Raw genomic sequence first — 22,383 nt, forward strand, 5'->3', positions numbered from 1 at the left:
CTGGGGCAGATATAACATGTGCAGAGAGAGTTAGATTTTGGTGGGTTATATTGTTTCTGTGCAGGGTAAATACTGGCTACTTTATTTCTAGACTGCAATTTAGATTTCAGTTTGAACACACCCCACCCAAATCTAACTCTCTCTGCACATGTTACATCTGCCCCCCCTGCACTGCACATGGGCCCTGATTCCGAGTTGATCGCTCGCTAGCTACTTTTAGCAGCCGTGCAAACGCATAGTCGCCGCCCACGGCAGAGTGTATTTTCGCTTTGCAGGAGTGCGAACGCCTGTGCAGCCGAGCGGGTACAATCACATTTTGTGCAGAACAAGACTAGCCCTGTAGTTACTTATCCTGTGCGATGATTGCAGCGACGAAGGTCCCGGAATTGACGTCAAATACCCGCCCTGCAAACGCCTGGACACGCCTGCGTTTTTCCAAACACTCCCTGAAATCGGTCAGTTGACACCCAGAAACTCCCTCTTCCTGTCAATCTCCTTGCGATCGGCTGTGCGAATGGAATCGTCGCTATAAGCAGTGCAAAACAACAAAGCTCTTTGTACCAGTACGTCGTGCGTGCGCATTGCGCCCCATACACATGCGTTGTTTTGCCATTTTTTTAAATGATCGCTACGCACCGAACATCGGCAGCTAGCGATCAACTCGGAATGGCCCCCATAGTTTTGCCCAACTGTTAACACATTTGCTGCTACGCTCAGGTCTGAATTACCCCCTTTAAAATTAAAAAAAATGACTAAGACTCCGTTTTACAAATATTCACATTTACTTTTGCGACTACTCTAGAGCCACATTAATTAGTATCTGTAAATAAGTAGAGCGTTATTATACTATGGATGCCTTTGTGGATTATCCTAAAATAATATTAGTGTTATTCCATTTTAAAAAGACCAATTAAAGAATCATGACACTTACCCCACTGAAAGAAAATTTACAGCAATGTATTTAATTCTGAACCAGTTAGGGTGGAATGGATGATTGCAAGTCGCACACTGTATTATCTACCTGTTCCGTGCATTGAGTTTGTCTCAACTAGTTAAGTTGGAGCTGCAACACTGGCTGAAGGTATAGCTTATCTCAAAGAAGTCTTGGGGACATGCAACACTCAGACGTCCGGCTACTGTAGGACTGTAGAGAATTTTGTTTGGTGTAGACCACAGGTTCTCAAACTCGATCCTCAGGACCCCACACGGTGCATGTTTTGCAGGTCTCCTCACAGAATCACAAGTGACATAATTAACTCCACCTGTGGACCTTTTAAAATGTGTCAGTGATTAATTAATACACCTGTGCACCTGCTGGGTTACCTGCAAAACATGCACTGTGTGGGGTCCTGAGGACCAAGTTTGAGAACCACTGGTGTAGACCATACTTGCCTACCTGACCCTCTCCATGAGGGAGAAAATACTCTGTTCCTGGACTTTCCTGGTAATGTATGATTGTCATCACCTGTGGTGAAACACCTTTCATATCAATTAACTAGCTCACCACAGGTGATGGCAATCATACATTACCAGGAAAGACCAGGAAAGTCCAGGAACAGAGCATTTTCTCCCTCATGGAGAGGGTCAGATAGGCAAGTATGATGTAGACAGATTCTCCTATCGTAGGACCCATTCTTGATGACCTCCTAATCTTGTAGTGTGCTTCTGATATACTCATGCTGGGGCCCCTAGTGTACATGCAAAGTCATTTAAATATTTAGCCGTATCCATACTCCCTGTCTGTATCTACTCTACCTGCTTTACATTAGGCTTTGCTAATTGCTCATTAATTACATGAGAATGGAACGTGTACTCAAGAGTCTGAACTAGAGGATACTGGGCCTAGGTGCAAAATTATATTTCAGGCCCCGCACTTTACCACCCAGACACCCTCTGTAGCCAAGGTCCTGAGAACAAATGGGATTTGTACAGCAAAAAAATAAAAATAAATAAGAAAATAAAAATTTGTCGGTGGGCCCCTTTCTGAACAGGGGCCCGGTGTTCTGCATCGGCTACATCACCGGTAGTTCCAATGCTCGGTTTCATGTAGTATTGAGTTCCGCAATGTTCTTTGAGCCCTTTGTTTCAGTAGATTAAAATAAGACTTTGCTTGCAAGCAGAAGTTATTTCCAAGTGTCAACAAGCAATTTATAAAGGAGTGCTCATTGCCAGTGGCAGTTCTGTTATGCTTTTAATGATTGCGTATATAAAATAACACATAATGACCTTGTAAAAGAATTAATAAAATTTGTGTGCTCCAAAGATAAATAATATTCCGCTGAACTGATTTCTCTCTAGGGGTTTGGCAGCCCATCTGGCGAATTTTGGCTGGGGAACGAGTTTATATTTGCAATAACCAGCCAAAGGCAGTACTCGCTGAGAATCGACTTAATGGACTGGGAAGGGAATCATGCACATTCGCAGTATGACCGATTCCACATAGGAAATGAGAAACAGAATTACAGGTAAGAAGCGTGATGTCATTACTAAGTTATACATATATGATCTATCTATCTGTACAAAGCTGCTAAATGCATTCGTTTAATACATGTAAATCGCTGTGATAAAATCAGAATACACTGGAGAAATGAGCAGTAACAAGTTATTGGCTCATAAAATTAGTATAACAATATTTATTGAACAAAGTGTGATAGAGCATCTGGAAAGACGGGAACAGGTAACGAGTATTTGGACCGAGAATTTGGACATTCTAAAGGCATTTTAATGACATTTAGTTCTGCTTAGGTAGTTAAAATTTATGTCCAGACTCTCTGCAACCATTAGGCAGATCAGGCTGCAGCCTAGGGTGAGCAAGACTTTGGGGCTCTCGACAGCACCAGCAAATTACTGTTTCTGTAATAACATTTTATGAGTGGAATGAGTAGGACTGGCCCACCACGGCCCTTCCCCCGCCAATGGCCATCAGTCAAGCAAAAAGTGTAAAAAAAATCCAAACAAACAATTTCTTAATTCAACATAGAGCAAAATTATAATTGTTAGAGGTGGTCATTCCGAGTTGTTCGCTCGCTAGCTGCTTTTAGCAGCCGTGCAAATACTAAGCCACCGCCCTCTGGGAGTGTATTTTAGCTTAGCAGAAGTGCGAACGAAAGGATCGCAGTGCGGCTACAAAATAATTTTGTGCAGTGTCAGAGTAGCTCCAGACCTACTCAGCGCTTGCGATCACTTCAGACTATTCAGTTCCTGTTTTGACATCACGAACACGCCCTGCGTTCGGCCAGCCACGCCTGCGTTTCCCCAGCCACGCCTGCGTTTTTATCTGGTACGCCTGTGTTTTTCCGCACACTCCCTGAAAACGGTCAGTTGACACCCAGAAACACCCACTTCCTGTCAATCACTCTGCGGCCACCAGTGCGACTGAAAAGCTTCGCTAGACCTTGTGTGAAACTACATCGTTCGCTGTAATAGTACAACGCGCGTGCACATTGCGCCACATACGCATGCGCAGAAGTGCCGATTTTATGCCTGATCGCTGCGCTGCGACCGAAAGCAGCTAGCGAACAACTCGGAATGACCCCCAGAGTGAGGAAGTGATAGCATTCATTGAATGTATTTTTGATTGAATATATTTTTCATTACAAAGGTAGTAAATGATGCGTTAATCAAAAGTATTTCGATAAATATATGGTTAAATGACATGCTGTAAGACGTATTCCACGCACTGATTCCCAGGAAGGGTCCACAACCACAATCCATTTACAAAAGCTGTAACACAAAGGCAACTTTACTCCACAGTATAAAAGAGGCAGTAAACCACACCAACCAAAAATACATTTAGTTGATTGGTGATTTATTATTATTATTATTATTATTATTATTATTATTAATTCTTTATGTTGTATTTTTCAATAGAGGAGTGAATTAGGGTGTTGGGGTGTTGACCGTGTGCAGGGCAGCCAAGAGAAATTCTGGGCCCCGGTACAACAACTTCCTGGGTCCCACTGCCCGCACTGAAGGGGGTGTGACTCCTCTTTGGGGGCGTGTCTAGAACATGAGAAGCACCCACTCACAGGAGCATGTCATACCTCCCAGCCAGGGCAGTACAGAGACTGGCTGGGCAAAGGTACTTTTCAGGGGGCATGGCCTAATCAAAGGAGGTGTGGACGTGGGCCCCCACTGGGCCCCTCTATCAGACCTGCGCCCAGGTAATTTGTACCCTCTGCGGGGGAAGACCACTGGTGCTGTAGAGATATATTATTTTTCTTTGTTAATATAGTGCCATCCATTTTGCAGCGCTGTAGAGATAATATTTGTCATTCACTTCAGTTACTGCCCCCATTGGAGATTATAGTACAGATTCCTTAACACACCTGTGAAGAAAAGAAGTAAGTGGCTGACGCCCAAATGGAGGCGATAGGGGCTTCACCAATACCCCTGGGTCCAAAGTGACCCATATCGCACACCCTGCACTCATGTTACTATACTAACCTGTCCTGAGTCCCAGAACAGCGGCCATTTTCCCTGTGATTTGCAGTAGAGGAGACACCACGCCATGTTTCTGGAGACCTGTGTATGGGCTGTGGAGTCTGCTGCTCTGCCAGAGAGTAGGGGGGCTGCACAGGAGCCACCTCCTCTCTTAAACTGCCCCTTTCTCAAAGAATATCCAGGTACAACAAATGTCTTCTCCGATGCTGACAAGATGTCAGGTTTATGTGACAATCACAGTAATTTCAGCAATCCTCCATACTCAGTAATTGAGCAATATATAAATAAGAGAATGTTCAGTCGGTGTTGGCATCATAAAATCGGTATCCGGACTCCAGGTCGACAGCACAAAGGTCGACACACCTTAGGTCGACGCCAATTGGTCGACACACCTTAGGTCAACATGGGCAAAATGTCGACATGGACAAAAGGTCGACAGGAACAAGGTCGACATGGAAAAAGGTTGACATGAGTTTTTCACGATTTTTTTCTTTTTTTGAACCTTTTCATACTTAACGATCCACGTGGACTACGATTGGAACGGTAAAGTGTGCCGAGCGAAGCGGTAGCGGAGCGAAGGCACCATGCGAGGGGACGCGGTGCACTAATTGGGGTTCCCGGTCACTCTACGAAGAAAACGACACCAAAAAAACATAAAAAACTCATGTCGACCTTTTTCCATGTCGACCTTGTTCCTGTCGACCTTTTGTACATGTCGACATTTTGTCCATGTCGACCTAAGGCGTGTCGACCAATTGGCGTCGACCCAAGGTGTGTCGACCTTTGTGCTGTCGACCCTCAGTCCCAGACCCCATAAAATCATCAGTGAAATTTCTGTATTCCAAAATACAGAAATTTCCGTGTCCTGGAGATATTTACACTCCGTCCTATTCGTAGACACCAGACGTAAATACACTTCACAGTTTCAGTGAAAAAAACATTTATGGCATGCTTTGCAATAAAATGAAAAAGAATATTAAAAAAATAAAATAAAAAAATAGAACGGACAAGAAAATTTATTTTAAGTAATAAAGCATAAAATAAAGTGTAATAAACAATGTGTTGTTTTGCAATGCGTTTCGCTGAAAGGACACGGCCTGAGGAAGGGAACACTCTGCTGAAAGTTTAATTTAAAAAAATTGTGAACCTCTATTCATTCATTTTTTTTATTTTTATTAAACTAATCTAAGAAAAACGGATATTGCGACAAACTTTGGAAAATCCCTCTAGAAATCTTGCGTTTGTCTCCGGAGAGTGTTGTGACGATATTACCTATTAAGACCTCCCAGGGTGCAATCTTATCTTGGAAAAGGGATACAGAAAATGTGTATATAATGTGTGTGTGTAAAGCACAAGTACAGTTCCTAGAGATAAAAATGACATTCCTGGTATAATAATATATAGCAGGAAAAACCAATACTAGGCTTGGGTGTGATTACGCTACAGTAGCTCAGATGATTATGTACAGATTATGTGGCAGTCACAGAAGTAGACCCACAGTAGTTGTATTCCATTATTCATTCTTTGGGGATCATTATGGCAAACAGACGTAATCCGTCCAAATTTACTTACCCCTCAGTGCAGATGTTTTTTTTTAACTTAGTATGCTCAAATTTTCCCAGTACGAACGTCCAACAGTAATGTTTTCTGCATGGTCCTATAGGACCAAAATATATATGTAGATACCATGTTCTAGATCACAGTTACTGTAAGTTAACGTCTACTTAAACAACCGCGTAGTTTTACTTTTATATTCGATAGAGATGAGCGGGTTCGGTTCCTCGGGATCCGAAACCCCCCAAACTTCACCCATTTTACACGGTTCCGAGGCAGACTTGGATCCTCCCGCCTTGCTCGGTTAACCCGAGCGCGCCCGAACGTCATCGTCCCGCTGTCGGATTCTCGCGAGATTCGTATTCTATATAAGGAGCCGCGCGTCGCCGACATTTTCACTCTTGCTTTGGAGATGATAACGGGAGGACGTGTCTGCGTCCTCTCGGTTCTTTCTTTGTACAGTGTGCTGCAAATATCTGTGCTCTGTGTTCTGCAAATATCTGTGCTCAGTGTGCTGCAAATATCTGTGCTCAGTGTGCTGCAAATATCTACGTTCTCTGCCTGGAAAACGCTCCATATCTGTGCTGCATTGTAGGAGGACAGTGCAGAATTTTGCTGACCACCAGTTTATATAGCAGTGCGGTACAGTAGTCCACTGCTCCACCTACCTCTGTGTCGTCAAGTATACTATCCATCCATACCTGTGGTGCATTTTAGTTGTGCGCAGTATATATAGTAGAAGGACAGTGCAGAATTTTGCTGACCACCAGTATATAATATAAAGCAGTATGGTACAGTAGTCCAATGCTCTACCTACCTCTGTGTCGTCAAGTATACTATCCATCCATACCTGTGGTGCATTTTAGTTGTGCGCAGTATAAATAGTAGGAGGACAGTGCAGAATTTTGCTGACCACCAGTATATAATATATAGCAGTACGGTACAGTAGTCCACTGCTCTACCTACCTCTGTGTCATCAAGTATACTATCCATCCATACCTGTGGTGCATTTTAGTTGTGCGCAGTATATAGTAGGAGGGGACAGTGCAGAATGTTGCTGTGACCACCAGTATATATATAGCAGTACAGTACAGTGTCGTCAAGTATACTACAAAAGTTCAGTAAAATGACCCAAAAATCAAAATTAAAAGCGTCTGATGAGAAGCGTAAACTTGCCAATATGCCATTTATGACACGGAGTGGCAAGGAACGGCTGAAGCCCTGGCCTATGTTCATGGCTAGTGGTTCAGATTCACATGAGGATGGAAGCACTCATCCTCTTGCTAGAAAACTGCAGTGCCACTACTAGATGGGCCAGGTGTTTGTGTCGGCCACTTGGGTCACTTAGCTTAGTCACACAGCTACCTCATTGCACCTCTTTTTTTCTTTGCATCATGTACTGTTTGGGGACTATTTTTTAAATCTGCCATCCTGTCTGACACTGCAGTGCCACTCCTAGATGGGCCAGATGTTTGTGTCGGCCACTTGGGTCGCTTAGCTTAGTCACACAGCTACCTCATTGCACCTCTTTTTTTCTTTGCATCATGTGCTGTTTGGGGACTATTTTTTAAATCTGCCATCCTGTCTGACACTGCAGTGCCACTCCTAGATGGGCCAGGTGTTTGTGTCGGCCACTTGGGTCGCTTAGCTTAGTCACACAGCTACCTCATTGCACCTCCTTTTTCTTTGCATCATGTGCTGTTTGGGGACTATTTTTTAAATCTGCCATCCTGTCTGACACTGCAGTGCTACTCCTATATGGGCCAGGTGTTTGTGTCGGCCACTTGGGTCGCTTAGCTTAGTCACACAGCTACCTCATTGCACCTCTTTTTTTCTTTGCATCATGTGCTGTTTGGGGACTATTTTTTAAATCTGCCATCCTGTCTGACACTGCAATGCCACTCCTAGATGGGCCAGGTGTTTGTGTCGGCCACTTGGGTCGCTTAGCTTAGTCACACAGCTACCTCATTGCACCTCTTTTTTTCTTTGCATCATGTGCTGTTTGGGGACTATTTTTTAAATCTGCCATCCTGTCCGACGCTGCAGTGCCACTCCTAGATGGGCCGGGTGTTTGTGTCGGCCACTTGGGTCGCTTAGCTTAGCCATCCAGCGACCTCGGTGCAAATTTTAGGACTAAAAATAATATTGTGAGGTGTGACGTGTTCAGAATAGACTGGAAATGAGTGGAAATTATGGTTATTGAGGTTAATAATACTATGGGATCAAAATGACCCCCAAATTCTATGATTTAAGCTGTTTTTGAGGGGTTTTTGTAACTAAAACACCGAATCCAAAGCACACCCGAATCCGACAAAACATTTTCAGGGAGGTTTTGCCAAAACGCGTCCGAATCCAAAACACGGGCGCGGAACCGAATCCAAAACCAAAACACAAAACCTGAAAAATTTCCGGTGCACATCACATTAGATTCTCTGTCTTACTGTATATTAAACAATTTTAAACTACAAAGATTATGCATACTGGGGCTAATTCAGGTTGGATTGCAAAGAGCGATCCAACCGGAATTTTTACGATTGCCCCGCGGGCGCCTGCGCAGCACCCGTCCTGTGCGTGCGCCCGCATTTACTGCGGGCGTCTCGCAGAAAATGCGAATGCCTCTGCCTGTCAATCGGGGGTGGGGGGGGGTGGGGTGGCAACGCTCCGTTTCGAAGGCGGCGTGGCATAAAAATGGGGGCGTGGTGGCATGAACGGGGGAAGTGGCGTGGGCGTGTTTGGGGTGGCTGCGTGACGTCACACGCAGCTGCTGCGATCACTAAAATTGCGGCGGGCCTCCTGCCGGCGCAGCGATCACCCTGAAACTGTGGTGCGACCGCAATTTCAACGTGGTAAAGAGGGGGGGGGGGGGATCGCAGGTTAGCATGCTGGGCGGCCTTGCCCTGGATGGGCGGGCACCAGCATGCAATTCACAGGATTGCAAATTCTGCAGAATTTGCAATTCTTACTGAATCAGGTCCAATGTCTGCAGTTAGCCCTGAAGGTTGCACAGATAGCGTACACCAGCAGATCACGCATACATCACTAGTCTGTTTGTATGTGATATTTTAAATATATATTTTTTAAAATGCATTTCCAAATCAACGTCGGTCTCCAGACGGGTGTCGGAATTCCGGAATCGGTCACATGACTGCTGGCATCCCAACCGCCGGGATACCAAACGCATCCATCCGTACTATAGTAACTTCCCTTTCTGTATTTTTAAGACATCCCTAATCATGCAGGGCGCCACAAAAATAGTCCCATTTCAAATGGGCCCACATTGGGGCCTTCAGTGGAACAGGGGAATGCGGCACCAAATGTTTGTCATATCTTAGTGACTCAAATCTATCTTTTTAATTTTTGGGCGTAGTGGCCCTTTAAATACGACTCTCTTTTTTACAAGCTGTTCCTCTCATATTTGGGCGGCTGCATTTTCCTTTTTGATAGCTATAAACTGCTGGAAGACAAAAAGCGCCCGGTCAGCCCCTCTGTCGTTCGCTGACCCGTGTCCGCTGGTCTTGCTGCTTTACAAGGCCTCTTCATGGTGTCAGACAAGACTAAATCAACTGCAGCTTAAAAGGAGCCAACAGTCAAGTTCCCAGAGTCTTTATTTAACATAACCTCACTTTTCTGAGGCCGCCTCTCCGAGATATCAAGTGGCAGACTCTTTAAAGTGAATAAGCCATTTCCAAGTTGAAGGGTTTATGTCTCTGGTTTAATCATGCCTAGTTTATAGACAATTTGTTCTTAAACCTTTTCTAATAGAAAATGACTTTCTGCCATGAAAAGGTTTCTATAGGGACCCAAATCTCCGGGATTGTACGAAGAAGCATCTTTCTCATGTCTGAGTCCCTAACACTTTCAGAAGTGATGGCTTAAGAAATCAAGGCAGAAACCTGGTTCTGAATTCTAAAACACCTACCCCTTTAGCCGCCATTGTCTTTCAGCTGGTATCTAAGGAACTAGCCTGAAGAATCTTCGGGAGCCAGCGGTGCAAACAAGGGGGCTGAAGAGCTGACAGACTTGTGAGCGTTATGGTAATTAGCGTTCCCTGCTTACGGCTGGCTGCGGTGGGATTATCTGTGTGCCACATGGACTCGTAGTGTGGGGATGAGCAACGGAACATTTTATTTTGAAGGATCTTAACAAATTATTAAATTGAAACCGACAGTATTAAAAAAAAAAAATTTTTTTTAGCAAGGATCTCGTGCCAGATTCAGAAAAAAAAAGTTGCGTTTGAAAAAAACCAAAAGGTGATAGAACATTTCCTTAAAAATTCAGAAGCTCGATTGTGATTTTTTTTTTTTTTTTTGATTGGTGAATCTGTTCTCTTTTTTTTTTAACAAGGAGAAATTAAGCTACAATAAAATAATTTATAAGAACTAGTTTACTATACACGCGGGATACGGTCATTAGGTCGACAGCACTTACAGTAGGTCGACAGTCATTAGGTCGACCACTATTGGTCGACATGCATTAGGTTGACATGGTCACTAGGTCGACATATACTAGGTCGACAGGAGTTTTTTTTTTAAAATAATATTTTTTTCAACTTTTTCATACTTTACGATCCACATGGACTACGATTGGGAATAGTAACCTGTGCCGAGCGCAGCGGTAGTGGAGCGAGGCACCTTGCGCGAAGCATGGCGAGCGAACACGGTGCACTAATTGGGGTTCCCCATCACTTTACGAAGAAAACGACACCAAAAAAGTAAAAAACACCCATGTCGACCTAGTACATGTCGACTTACTGACCATGTCGACCAATAGTGGTCAACCAAATGACTGTCGACCTAAGTATTGTCGACCTAATGACCCATACACGTGAATAAAAATGTATATTTTCTTCTTTGCAAAAGTTAAATTTTTTAATTTGTCTTTTTGTTTTAAAAATGTGACTCAGTGCAGGCCAATGGGTGTAGTATGGTTTGCCGGCGGTCGGGGTCCCGGCGACCAGCATGCCGGCGCCGGAATTCCGACCGCCAGCATACCAACAGCTGGGCGAGCGCAAATGAGACCCTTGCGGGCTCGCTGCGCTCGCCATGCTGCGGGCACGGTGGCGCGCTACGCGCGCCATGCTATCGATTCTCCCTCCAGGACCCCCAAGAGGGAGAAAAGATGTCGGTATGCCGGCGGTCGGGATTCCGGCGCCGGTATGGTGGTCGCCGGGAGGCCGGCCGCCGGCAACCTGAAGACCACCCCAGGCTAATAGCTAATGCCCAGCTTTCATATGGTCCTGCCAGGATAGACGGTGACTTTACAAAATAACATTCATTTCATTTTTAGCCGTTCCATTGTACAGTTGCGGGTTTGTGGAAATGACCCAGTCGTCGCGCTCTCCCCATCCCCAAATGTCCTCAGCCTGACACTCAGGCTGGAGCTTAGGGGGCATTGCGTGCGAGGACGCAGGACCCATCCTACACGTATGCAGAATAGGCCTCGTGCATGCATAATTCTCCCAGCATCGGGTTTGTATACGCAGAAGTCTGAATCAGACCCAAGTTCCTGCTGTTTGATCCAATTTTGAGTTTAAATTGTCGGACAGATGGCTTCAATATTTCTTCTAGAAAAGACTTGTACAGTATAAAAGTCCATGGCAGGTTCTAAGTATGGAAATCTGCCTTAAGAGGATATTATTCTGCTCTTGTGTTACATTTAGGTCCAACTGTGCAAAAACACGCTATAATCACATTTTTAGGGGGGCATATGGTGTCAACAAACCTGACTGTCGTAGCCAGGCCCGGCGCTACCTACACAGTGAAGGGATGCAAAGCAGGAAGGTGCCAGGCTGGAGAGGGCTGGGCATTATGTGTAAGCGGAACTACTACTATGGGCATTCTGTGTATAAGTATCACTACTACCATGGGCATTATGTATAAGCAGCACTACTACTGGGGGCATTATGTGTATAAGGGGCACTACTACTGGGGGCATTATGTGTAAAAGGGACACTACTACTGGGGGCATTATGTGTATAAGTGGCACTACTATTGTGGGCAATATACAGTTTGTATAAGTGGCACTACTGGGGGCATTATGTGTATAAGGTGCACTACTACTGGGGGCATTATGTGTAAAAGGGGCACTACTACTGGGGCATTATGTGTATAAGTGGCACTACTGCTGTGGGCAATATACAGTTTGTATAAGTGGCACTACTGTGGGCATTATGTGTATAAGCTTCAGTACTACTGGGGGCATTATGTGAATGAGCAGCACTACTACGTGTGGTGTAATGTGAATAAGATTGTGCTACTGTGTGGAGTAATTTGAAATGGCTGTACTATTGTGTGACCACGCCCCTTTCTTTTGAGACCACGCCCCTTCTCCCAGCATGCGCCAAAGACGCGCGCTGTCCCTTTGTGAAGTATGGGAGGGCGCAAATTTATAGTTTGCAGGGGGGCGCTGATCACCCTAGCACCGGCCCTGGTTGTAGCATTGACTGATGATTCAATAATTAAATACACCTCATTAGCAAATAACCTTCTTTATTGCTATGGAAGCCGCAAAGTAAAGACACAAGGCTTGTCATTCATTGAGTAAATGCTGATATAGTCAAATCTTTCATCTGACATTGGGCAAATTAAATTTTAGGACTGGTTGAGGACGCGATGATTGCCTCTTATGTATAATGTAACAGAGAAATAGATTTGCAAGAGGGTGGACATTCCATTGCACATGGCTGTATATTTGCTTTAATCTACAATGGGCATAAAGTCAAAAGACTAACTAAAGTTTGGATAAACAATTTCCTCAGACTTATCACAATAAACCGGCATTATAACGGCTTTGCTGAAGGTTATACAGTTGATCCGAAGAGAAGAAATAATAATGTTTCTTTACGGACTCACGCTGTTTGTTAGATAATTTCCCAGCTATTTGCACTCAGTCTCTGGGACTTACTTCTTGTTATTACAAAGATCTTGAGGTTAAGGATTCAGAATTCAATTAAAAGCTGACTGGAAAGATTTGATTTATACCTCATGGAGATTTCTGGGGGCGACCCAGGTGCCCATCACACTAGCGGAATATTCTCTTTATAATATTTCATTTGTATCTTCATACAAAGGTCTGTGAGGGTATGAAAATGTCTACGTGTTCTGAAGGCCGACGTGGGCTTTACGTCAATATGTAGCATGTTGACATCCAGAAATATCAATTGTCATAATGAAGAAATATTAATTTTGTCGACATTCTGCATGTTGACGGTGAAAATGTAGACATATCTTTTCCCCCTTTTTTAGCCTTACCCTAAAACTAAAATGTTATGCCGACATTTTGGCTGCCGACACAATGAACATGTTGACATTTCTGTACGTTACTGGCTGGATACTGGTCTGGGATGCTTTTTGATAACACTTAAAGGGGGGGGGGTTGGTGTATGTGTGTGTACAACACACATATGCACATGTACAGTATCAAAGTTTGGAAAGAGATAAAGTACCAACCAATCAGCTTATGTCTGTTTTTTTATCAAACACCGCTTGTTAAAGTGAGCGAGGAGCTAATTCATTGGTACTTTACTTATCTGCACTTTTCTCTCTCCATATGTTTGATTGCAGGTTTGTCCACTCGCCCATTGTTTTTTCCTTGAAGCCCGAGGTGCGTGGTCTCAAACACCCATGCAGGGGGCATAGCACTTTGGACGCTCTACCAAAGGAGAAAGGCCCTGTTACTCCACATGCCCTCATAGCCAAAAGGCCCAATAAGGGGCAAAGAGATTCTTCATTTCACCCTTTGTGGAAGCTCTGAGGGACCCCTTGAATTCCTGGCACCAACAGCAAAACAAGACCCCTTACTGAGGAAGGGTCCTCAGGCTTTCCTCCGCTTCATGGCTCAGGGTTGCCCCATCATCCCAAGGGTTGGCCAAAGTCTACCCCTGGGGAATGGAATCTTCGGCTCACCCCAAAAGGAGAGAGCCTCAAAAGACTCCCCCACAAACATGAACACTCAACAAAAAACAACAAAAAGTATGGTGAATAATGTGAAAAAGTGCATAGTGCAATAAATAAATAGGCCCAGCCCGGAGTGCCAGGGGACATAAAAAAGCATCCTTGCCCCAGAAAAAAAGGCCAGGGCAAATGAAAAATGGTGCTGCCTGAAAAATAATGCACAGTGTGCAAACTGTCATATTAGTGCCAACACCACTGCATGTTCAGGCACCCATAGTCAGGAGGCACCAGGGGCACGCCGCACGCTGCACGTAGCACCTCAGGCTTCATATGCTGGCCTCTTGGCCATAGGATTAAGTGACGACCCATCACCTAATGGGGGTGCTTTTAAGCCCACCAGCGTACATAAGTATTTACACTTGATTTAAGCCAATAGGTAGAGAAGCAATATCTCTTCGAGAGCCATATTACTAGGCTGATTGTGCATTAGAGCTTTCTTAAAGACCACGTTATATCATACACTTATAGGGTTAGTCATTTTTTTAAAACATTGATTTTTTTAAATTTATAATGCAATATGCTAATCACTATTCACTTAATCATGTATGTCAACTAAGCAGACAGATAGTGCAGATGTTCGATCATTTACAATCCGTATGGAGAAGCTGCAAAATAAATAGTATATATGCAAATACAGTATGCATACAGTATATCCAGTGGTGAGTGCCCGTCCCACACCAGGACCCCCATAGGTCTAGCTACGCTCCTTTGATTGGCCCACCCTAGAGTAAGTGCACCAATAAAAAATAAAAGAATGCCAAAAATAAAGATTGATATATATATAAATACACACATATATATATATATATATATATATATATATATTACGTATGTATGTATTAGTGATGAGAGGGTTTGGTTCCTCCGGATCCGAACCCCCCCGAACTTCACCCATTTTACACGGTTCCGAGGCAGACTCGGATCTTCCCGCCTTGCTCGGTTAACCCGAGCGCGCCCGAACGTCATCATCCCGCTGTCGGATTCTCGCGAGATTCGTATTCTATATAAGGAGCCACGCGTCGCCGCCATTTTCACTCGTGCATTGGAGATGATAGCGAGAGGACGTGCAGCATTCTCTCAGTTTCTGTGTTCAGTGTGCTGCAAATATCTGTGCTCAGTGTGCTGCAAATATCTGTGCTCAGTGTGCTTGCAAATATCTGTGCTCAGTGTGCTGAAAATATCTACGTTCTCTGCCTGTAAAACGCTCCATATCTGTGCTGCATTGTAGTATATAGTAGGAGGACAGTGCAGAATGTTGGCAGTACGGTACAGTAGTCCACTGCTCTACCTACCTCTGTGTCGTCAAGTATACTATGCATCCATACCTGTGCTGCATTTTAGTTGTGCGCAGTATATAGTAGGAGGGGACAGTGCAGAATGTTGCTGTGACCACCAGTATATATATATAGCAGTACGGTACAGTAGTTCACTGCTCTACCTACCTCTGTGTCGTCAAGTATACTATGCATCCATACCTGTGCTGCATTTTAGTTGTGCGCAGTATATAGTAGGAGGGGACAGTGCAGAATGTTGCTGTGACCACCGGTATATAATATATATAGCAGTACGGTACAGTAGTCACCTGCTCTACCTACCTCTGTGTCATCAAGTTTGCCAATATGCCCTTTACGACACAGAGTGGCAAGGAACGGCTTAGGCCCTGGCCTGTGTTCATGGCTAGTGGTTCAGATTCACATGAGGATGGAAGCACTCATCCTCTCGCTAGAAAACTGCAGTGCTACTCCTAGATGGGCCAGGTGTTTGTGTCGGCCACTTGGGTCGCTTAGCTTAGTCACACAGCTACCTCATTGCACCTCTTTTTTTCTTTGCATCATGTGCTGTTTGGGGACTATTTTTTATATCTGCCATCCTGTCTGACACTGCAGTGCCACTCCTAGATGGGCCAGGTGTTTGTGTTGGCCACTTGGGTCGCTTAGCTTAGCAATCCAGCGACCTTGGTGCACCTCTTTTTTTCTTTGCATCATGTGCTGTTTGGGGACTATTTTTTGAAGTGCCATCCTGTCTGACACTGCAGTGCCACTCCTAGATGGGCCAGGTGCTTGTGTTGGTCACTTGAGTCGCTTAGCTTAGCCATCCAGTGACCTTGGTGCACCTCTTTTTTTCTTTGCATCATGTGCTGTTTGGGGACTATTTTTTAAATCTGCCATCCTGTCTGACACTGCACTGCCACTCCTAGATGGGCCAGGTGTTTGTGTCGGCCACTTGGTTCGCTTAGCTTAGTCATCCAGCGACCTCGGTGCAAATTTTAGGACTAAAAATAATATTGTGAGGTGTGAGGTGTTCAGAATAGACTGGAAATGAGTGGAAATTATGGTTATTGAGGTTAATAATACTATGGGATCAAAATGACCCCCAAATTCTATGATTTAAGCTGTTTTTGAGGGGTTTTTGTAAAAAAAACAAAACACCCGAATCCAAAACACACCTGCATCCGACAAAAAATTTTCAGGGAGGTTTTGCCAAAACGCGTCCGAATCCAAAACACGGCAGTGGAACCGAATCCAAAACCAAAACCCGAAAAATTTCCGGTGCACATCACTAATAAATATATATATATATATATATATACTGTAGTATTATTCTATAACACAAAGCGGTAGATTAAAGGGCTTATTCCCAGACGTTGGCAGTATTAGTAAGAGCTTGTTCTGTGGATGGGCGGTAATCAGGGTTTCGCTAATTGATGCCAGGGAGCCTGAAATATGTTTAACAGTCTGTTTGCATTGTACTTAGTGGCACATAATTATTCCTGGCACATGGTATTACTTTATGTTCAGTTTATTCAGCAGATTCTTTTTAGTGGCCTCGTTAATGTAGCCATTTAATCCTAATGGAGAATATTATTAGTTCTGTGTCTTCCCAGTAATTCAAGATGCATTATTCTGACATTAAATTTATGTGGCTGTTCTATTTTTGCGGCTATTTTATCTGCCACCAAAGAAAACTATATACAGAATTATCTTCATATATTACTGATCCTGAGCCCTAAAGCGGATTGTTATTCTCACAGGTTTATAATGTGATACATTTTGATTTAACGTGTACATTCTGCTTTATCGGGGGGGGGGGCTGTATATAATGGAGGTTTATGGCTTTGGGAGGTGATTCCAGGTGTGTTGTAATGGAGGCACTGACAGATAGGGTAATAGCTGTGATATTTCCTGTGTAAAGGTTTAAGTTACACCTTCTCCTGCATTATGTTACACACTGCGGAGTAATTATTGATGTATTGTAACAAAAGAACAACGTGCAAATTACAAAATGCAAAATGCACTAAAACGCTGTCATCTATTATGCAAATATCAGGGTTATATCTGCAAGTAATTGTATAGATATATACACTATACTGATATATGTGTCAGTATGGGAATGTGTCACAGATAATCCTGAAAATGATGAATGACATAGACCCCCCTGTGTGGCTTTAGCCGTCCTGCGCTGAGGGGAGCCTCTAAGACTTACTGAGTGATATCCAAATTAAACTGGCATGACCAAATGGGCAACATTAATTATACAGTGACAGGTCTTCAGGCTTAAAGGTGTGCGGTGGATTTACAGCTATTCTGGAATCTAGAGTAGACATACTGTATCTGGTGAATTTATAAAATGGGCTTTGGGTTGTAAGTATTCACTATTACTAGGCATGATATAGTTAATGTAACTTGTGAAACTGGACATTAATTAAATATAATTATTATTACTACTGTATATATTACCAGTTATTTATATAGCGCGCACATAATCCAGCAGCATTTTACAGAAAATACTGGGCCATTCACATCAGTCCCTGCCCCCAGTGGAGCTTACAATCTATGGGGGACATTTACTAAGCAGTGATAAGAGCGGAGAAGTGAGCCAGTGGAGAAGTTGCCCCATCAACCAATCAGCAGCTCTGTATTATTTTGTAGTATGCAAATTATAGATGCTACTTCATTGCTGATTGGTTGCCATGGGCAACTTCTCCACTGGCTCACTTCTCTGCTCTTATCACTGCTTAGTAAATGTCCCCCTATATTCCCTATCACATGTACACATAAGGGTTAGGTTTGTTGGGAGCCAATTCACCTACCAGTATATTTCTGGATTTTGGAAGGAAACTGTAGTACCCGGAGCAAAACCCACGCAAGCACAGGGAGAATATATAAACTCCACACAGTTAGGTCCATGGTGGGAATAGAACCCATGACCTCAGTGATGCTAACCATTACACCATCTGTGTTACCTTTGTTATACAATTATGTCACAAAACTGTTTACCAATCCTGTGGCATACTGTATGTTATAATAATACTACATATTATATTATTACACATTAATAAGAAAAAGGTTACTTTCCAAAAATTTTATTTTACTTTCATTTATTTGCTTTTCTTTGCATACGGGGTGTAAAATAAGAACAAAGGACAGAGGCTCAGGGGTTGGGGTCATGGAACAGAGAAGCAGACTGACCTACAGTATAAGAAAGCAGCCAGAAAGAACATGAGGCAGAAAGCAGAAAGAAAGGGGGGAAGGCTCAAATAGTAAGGGGAACGGTCACAAAAAAGAGGATGACTTATACCCCTTTCACATCGCACAAATAACCCGGTATCGACACGGCATATTGCCGTGTCGACACGGGTCAGTGTGCGATGTGAAAGCACTTTCTGAGAATTAGCGGGTCGCCTGACCCGCTAATTCAACCCGGTATAAAAGAAGGATTATACCCGGGTTGAATACCGGGTCAGGTGCAGTGTGAATGGGAGCCGCGTCGATGCGACACGGTTCCCATTCACAGCATAGGGAGAGGCGGCGCAGGAGATGAGCTCATCTCCCAGCGCCGCCTCCACCCCCGCCCCTGCTGCTGCTGCGCCCCCCCGCTGCTATGGCAACCGACCCGGTATATTGCCGGGTCGGAAAGACAGCAGAGGGGAGCAAATGCCGGATCCCACCCGGTAAGGACACGTTTCTTTTACCAGGTGGGATCCGGCATTAGCGATGTGAAAGCGGTATAAGGGGTATATTTGTCCCGGTAATTAGAATTTCTTATCACCCCAGATTGCAGAAATAAAAAAAAAAATGATTGGGGCAATGTATCAACAAACACATGCAGGGACCCTGCGATGTCCAGAAAGTAACTTGATCACTAATGCAACCACTTTACTTCTGGGTGCGGACCCAGCACAGCTGCTGCATGTGTGTAAGCGGTCATCACGGGAGAGGGTTCCTCTGGAGTGTGTGTGTGGTGCGTCAAAAGTGGGTGGTATGAGGGTGGGGGGGGGATGAGGACCGGGATATGTACTGTATCGAACATTCTAAAGTGGAGACGTGGCCCATACGGTAGCAACCAATCACATTCTAGCTACAGTATCATCTATCAGGTGCCTTCTATACAATAATAGCTACATTACAGCTGACAACTTCTGCTGTTCCCTTTAGAAGGTTTGATACACCTCCCCCAATTCCTGTTACCGGGGTGGAGATGATAGAGCAACATAGTTACTAGGGGGTACATTTACTAAAGTGGGAGTTTTTTTTAGAACTAATGATGTTGGACATAGCAACCAATCAGATTATATCTATTATCTTCTAGAAGCAACTGGATAAATGGGGATCCGGTCTCTAGATCGACAGTAACTAGGTCGACACTATATAGGTCGATCACTATTGGTCGACAGTAACTAGGTCGACAGGGTTTCTAGGTCGACAGGGTCTCTAGGTCGACAGGTCAAAAGGTCAACATGAGTTTTTCACAATTTTTTTCTTTTATTGAACCTTTTCATACTTAACGATCCACGTGGACTACGATTGGAATGGTAATCTTTTCCGAGCGAAGCGAGGGGACACGGTGCACTAATTGGGGTTCCCCGTCACTCTACGAAGAAAAAGACACCCAAAAATATAATAAACTCATGTCGACCTTTTGACCTGTCGACCTAGACCATGTCGACCTAGAGACCCTGTCGACCTAGTTACTGTCGACCAATAGTGGTCGACCTAGACACTGTTGACCTAGTTACTATCTACCGTCCATACCACACCTGGATAAATGTTAAGTAGAATCTGATTGGTTGCTATGGGCAACATCACCAGTTCTAAAAAAAACTCCCGCCTTAGTAAATTAACCCCTAGGAGACTGACAGGTAAGAGTTAAGCACAGCTTCCACAAAATCAGGAATAGGGACTCTGGGGTCTATTTACTAAGCCGTGGAGAGAGAGAACGTACCAGCCAATCAGCTCCTAACTGCCATGTTACAGGCTGTGTTTGAAAAGTTAGTTAGGAGCTGATTGGCTGGTACTTTATCTCCATCCAAGACTTTTAGGGGGAGGAGTACTAAGCAGTGAAAAGTGTGGAGAAGTGAGCCAGTGGAGAAGTTGCCCATGGCAACCAATCAGCTGCTCTGTATAATTGTATAGTATGCAAATTATAAATGCTACTTCAATGTTGATTGGTTGCCATGGGCAACTTCTCCACTGGCTCACTTCTCTGCTCTCTCCACCGCTTAATACATCTCCCCCTGAGTACATAGACGCCTCTGTCTACTATAATGTATGCCATGTAGATACGTTTTTTTCAGAGATCTAACCTTCTGTGGGGTATATTCAATTGAAGTTGAAAACTGCCGTCTGTCGAAAAGACGTCAGTTTTCGGCTTTTTAAGGTCGGATGCTGATTCGACCTATTCAATATATCCCTAAATTTTTCGACAAGTCAATGAATTTGACTTGTCGAAAAGCACGTGGATCGGCGGAATAGTTGCCAATCCACGTGCTTGTGTCGATTGGCCCCCTTTTCGACCATCTCAGTCCGACATCAAAAGATGTCAGACTGAGATGCGGACCCAGAGGAGGAGAAGGGGGGGAGACGCAGAGAGACGGGGGGACAGCCGCGGGCAGCCAGAGGAGATCAGCGCTACAGTAGCGCTGTAGCAGGATGTCACACAGCCGCGCCGCTCACGGCAGCTTACACCCGGCTCCAGCACGCTTGCTGGAGCCGGGTGGACACTGCTGTGAGGTCGGGTGGCTGTGTGACATCCTCCTGCAGCACTACTGTAGCGCTGATCTCCTCTGGCTGCCGGCGGCTGTCCCCCGCTGGTCTCCCCGCAGCTTGCCGCCCCCCTCTCCTCCTCTGCGTCCCTCATCTCAATTCGACTTGAAAAAGTCGAATTGAGATGAGATTTGAATAGGGATTGTCGGATCCATTCCGACAAATACATGTCGGAATGGATCCGACTTTAATTGAATATACCCCTGTATGTACCAGAATGGTCTGAGCAGTAATGCATTTTAATACCATTGTATTGCATCAGCCAGAATATGTGAATAATTGGTTTGTCACGCGGTAATAATGCGCCAGGTTTCCTGGGTTTATATGGGTAGGATTACTTTCCATCCGATGACAGCTCGCACATTTACAACGTGAGTTATCTGCAGACATCACGTCATTGCTGGCTGCGCAGTAGCATCACCGCGCCGCGAGACTCGTCAGAATAAATGACCAGTTGAGATAATCACATATGGTCCCTGTATTGTTCTCTTGTATGTATAATAGTTTAAGCTGTCATCATATAACATTGAATGTGAATATTACTAGAGTGATGACACAATAGGATGGTTTGATAGAACGGTGACATTGCAGATAGCAGGCTAAGGAATGCAATATATGAATGTTGCCGCTTTCCTCCTGTTGTGTTGTGATAATAAATAAGAGACTTTGTGCTGCATTTGAGGACACACGTGCATTATATATATGGGTTATGTAGATATTTGTTACAAAATGTTTAGGCCGGGCTGGAGTTAATGTTACAGATTTGCATTATTTTACCTCTGAAGAATACATAAATGATATTATTGGGGTGTGTAAGAAGAACTGTGATGCACAGGGGTGGATTCTGAATTAGTAAAGCATAAAAGAGAAAGGAACTGTGCACCTGGGTAAAACTAGAGATATGCGCCAACCGCAAAAGGGGCAGTGCCATATTCCTGGTGTTTCTTGCATGCACAGGAGGAAAATCACTAGGAAAATTGGCGCCGCGCCATTTTCCCAGGTATCTGCACATGCGCTTGAGGCTCTGGAATATTGCTAGGGTCCCTTAGTGACCCTAGTGCTCAGAGCTACAGAGCTGCCGGCTAGTGAGGAGGTGGCCCAGATGGAGCGTGCAGACGGCTCTCCGTCTCTCTAGATAGGCCGCTGGCTAGCAGACTCTACGAGGCTTGGCTGAGAGGCTGCTTCGAGACTTCAGAGGGAAGTAACACAGCCCGATGAGGTCTATGGGGAAGTGCTTATTGGCTGTCAGCCAATACATTTGAAATGTCGCCCAAATCCAAAACCTGTGACATCCGACAACGGGAAGATGATGTTTTGCCTAGTTTTAATAGGTGGGGAGATCCGAGTCCCATCTCGGATCCACTCAGATAACAGAGGTTCCGGTGGGCTTG

The 22,383-nt window shown here is 44.4% G+C and overlaps 1 protein-coding gene across 1 annotated transcript in view; it reads left to right on the plus strand.

Annotated features, from left to right (window-relative positions):
* Positions 1-22,383, plus strand: part of ANGPT1 (angiopoietin 1) — a 430,887-nt gene that overhangs the window by 340,935 nt on the left and 67,569 nt on the right. The window contains exon 7 of the mRNA XM_063924513.1: positions 2,299-2,465. Coding sequence (XP_063780583.1) covers positions 2,299-2,465 — 167 coding nt within the window. The remainder of the gene's footprint in view (positions 1-2,298; positions 2,466-22,383) is intronic.

This window comes from Pseudophryne corroboree, chromosome 5 (genome assembly GCF_028390025.1).
Source record: "Pseudophryne corroboree isolate aPseCor3 chromosome 5, aPseCor3.hap2, whole genome shotgun sequence".
In the NCBI taxonomy this organism is placed as follows: domain Eukaryota; kingdom Metazoa; phylum Chordata; class Amphibia; order Anura; family Myobatrachidae; genus Pseudophryne; species Pseudophryne corroboree.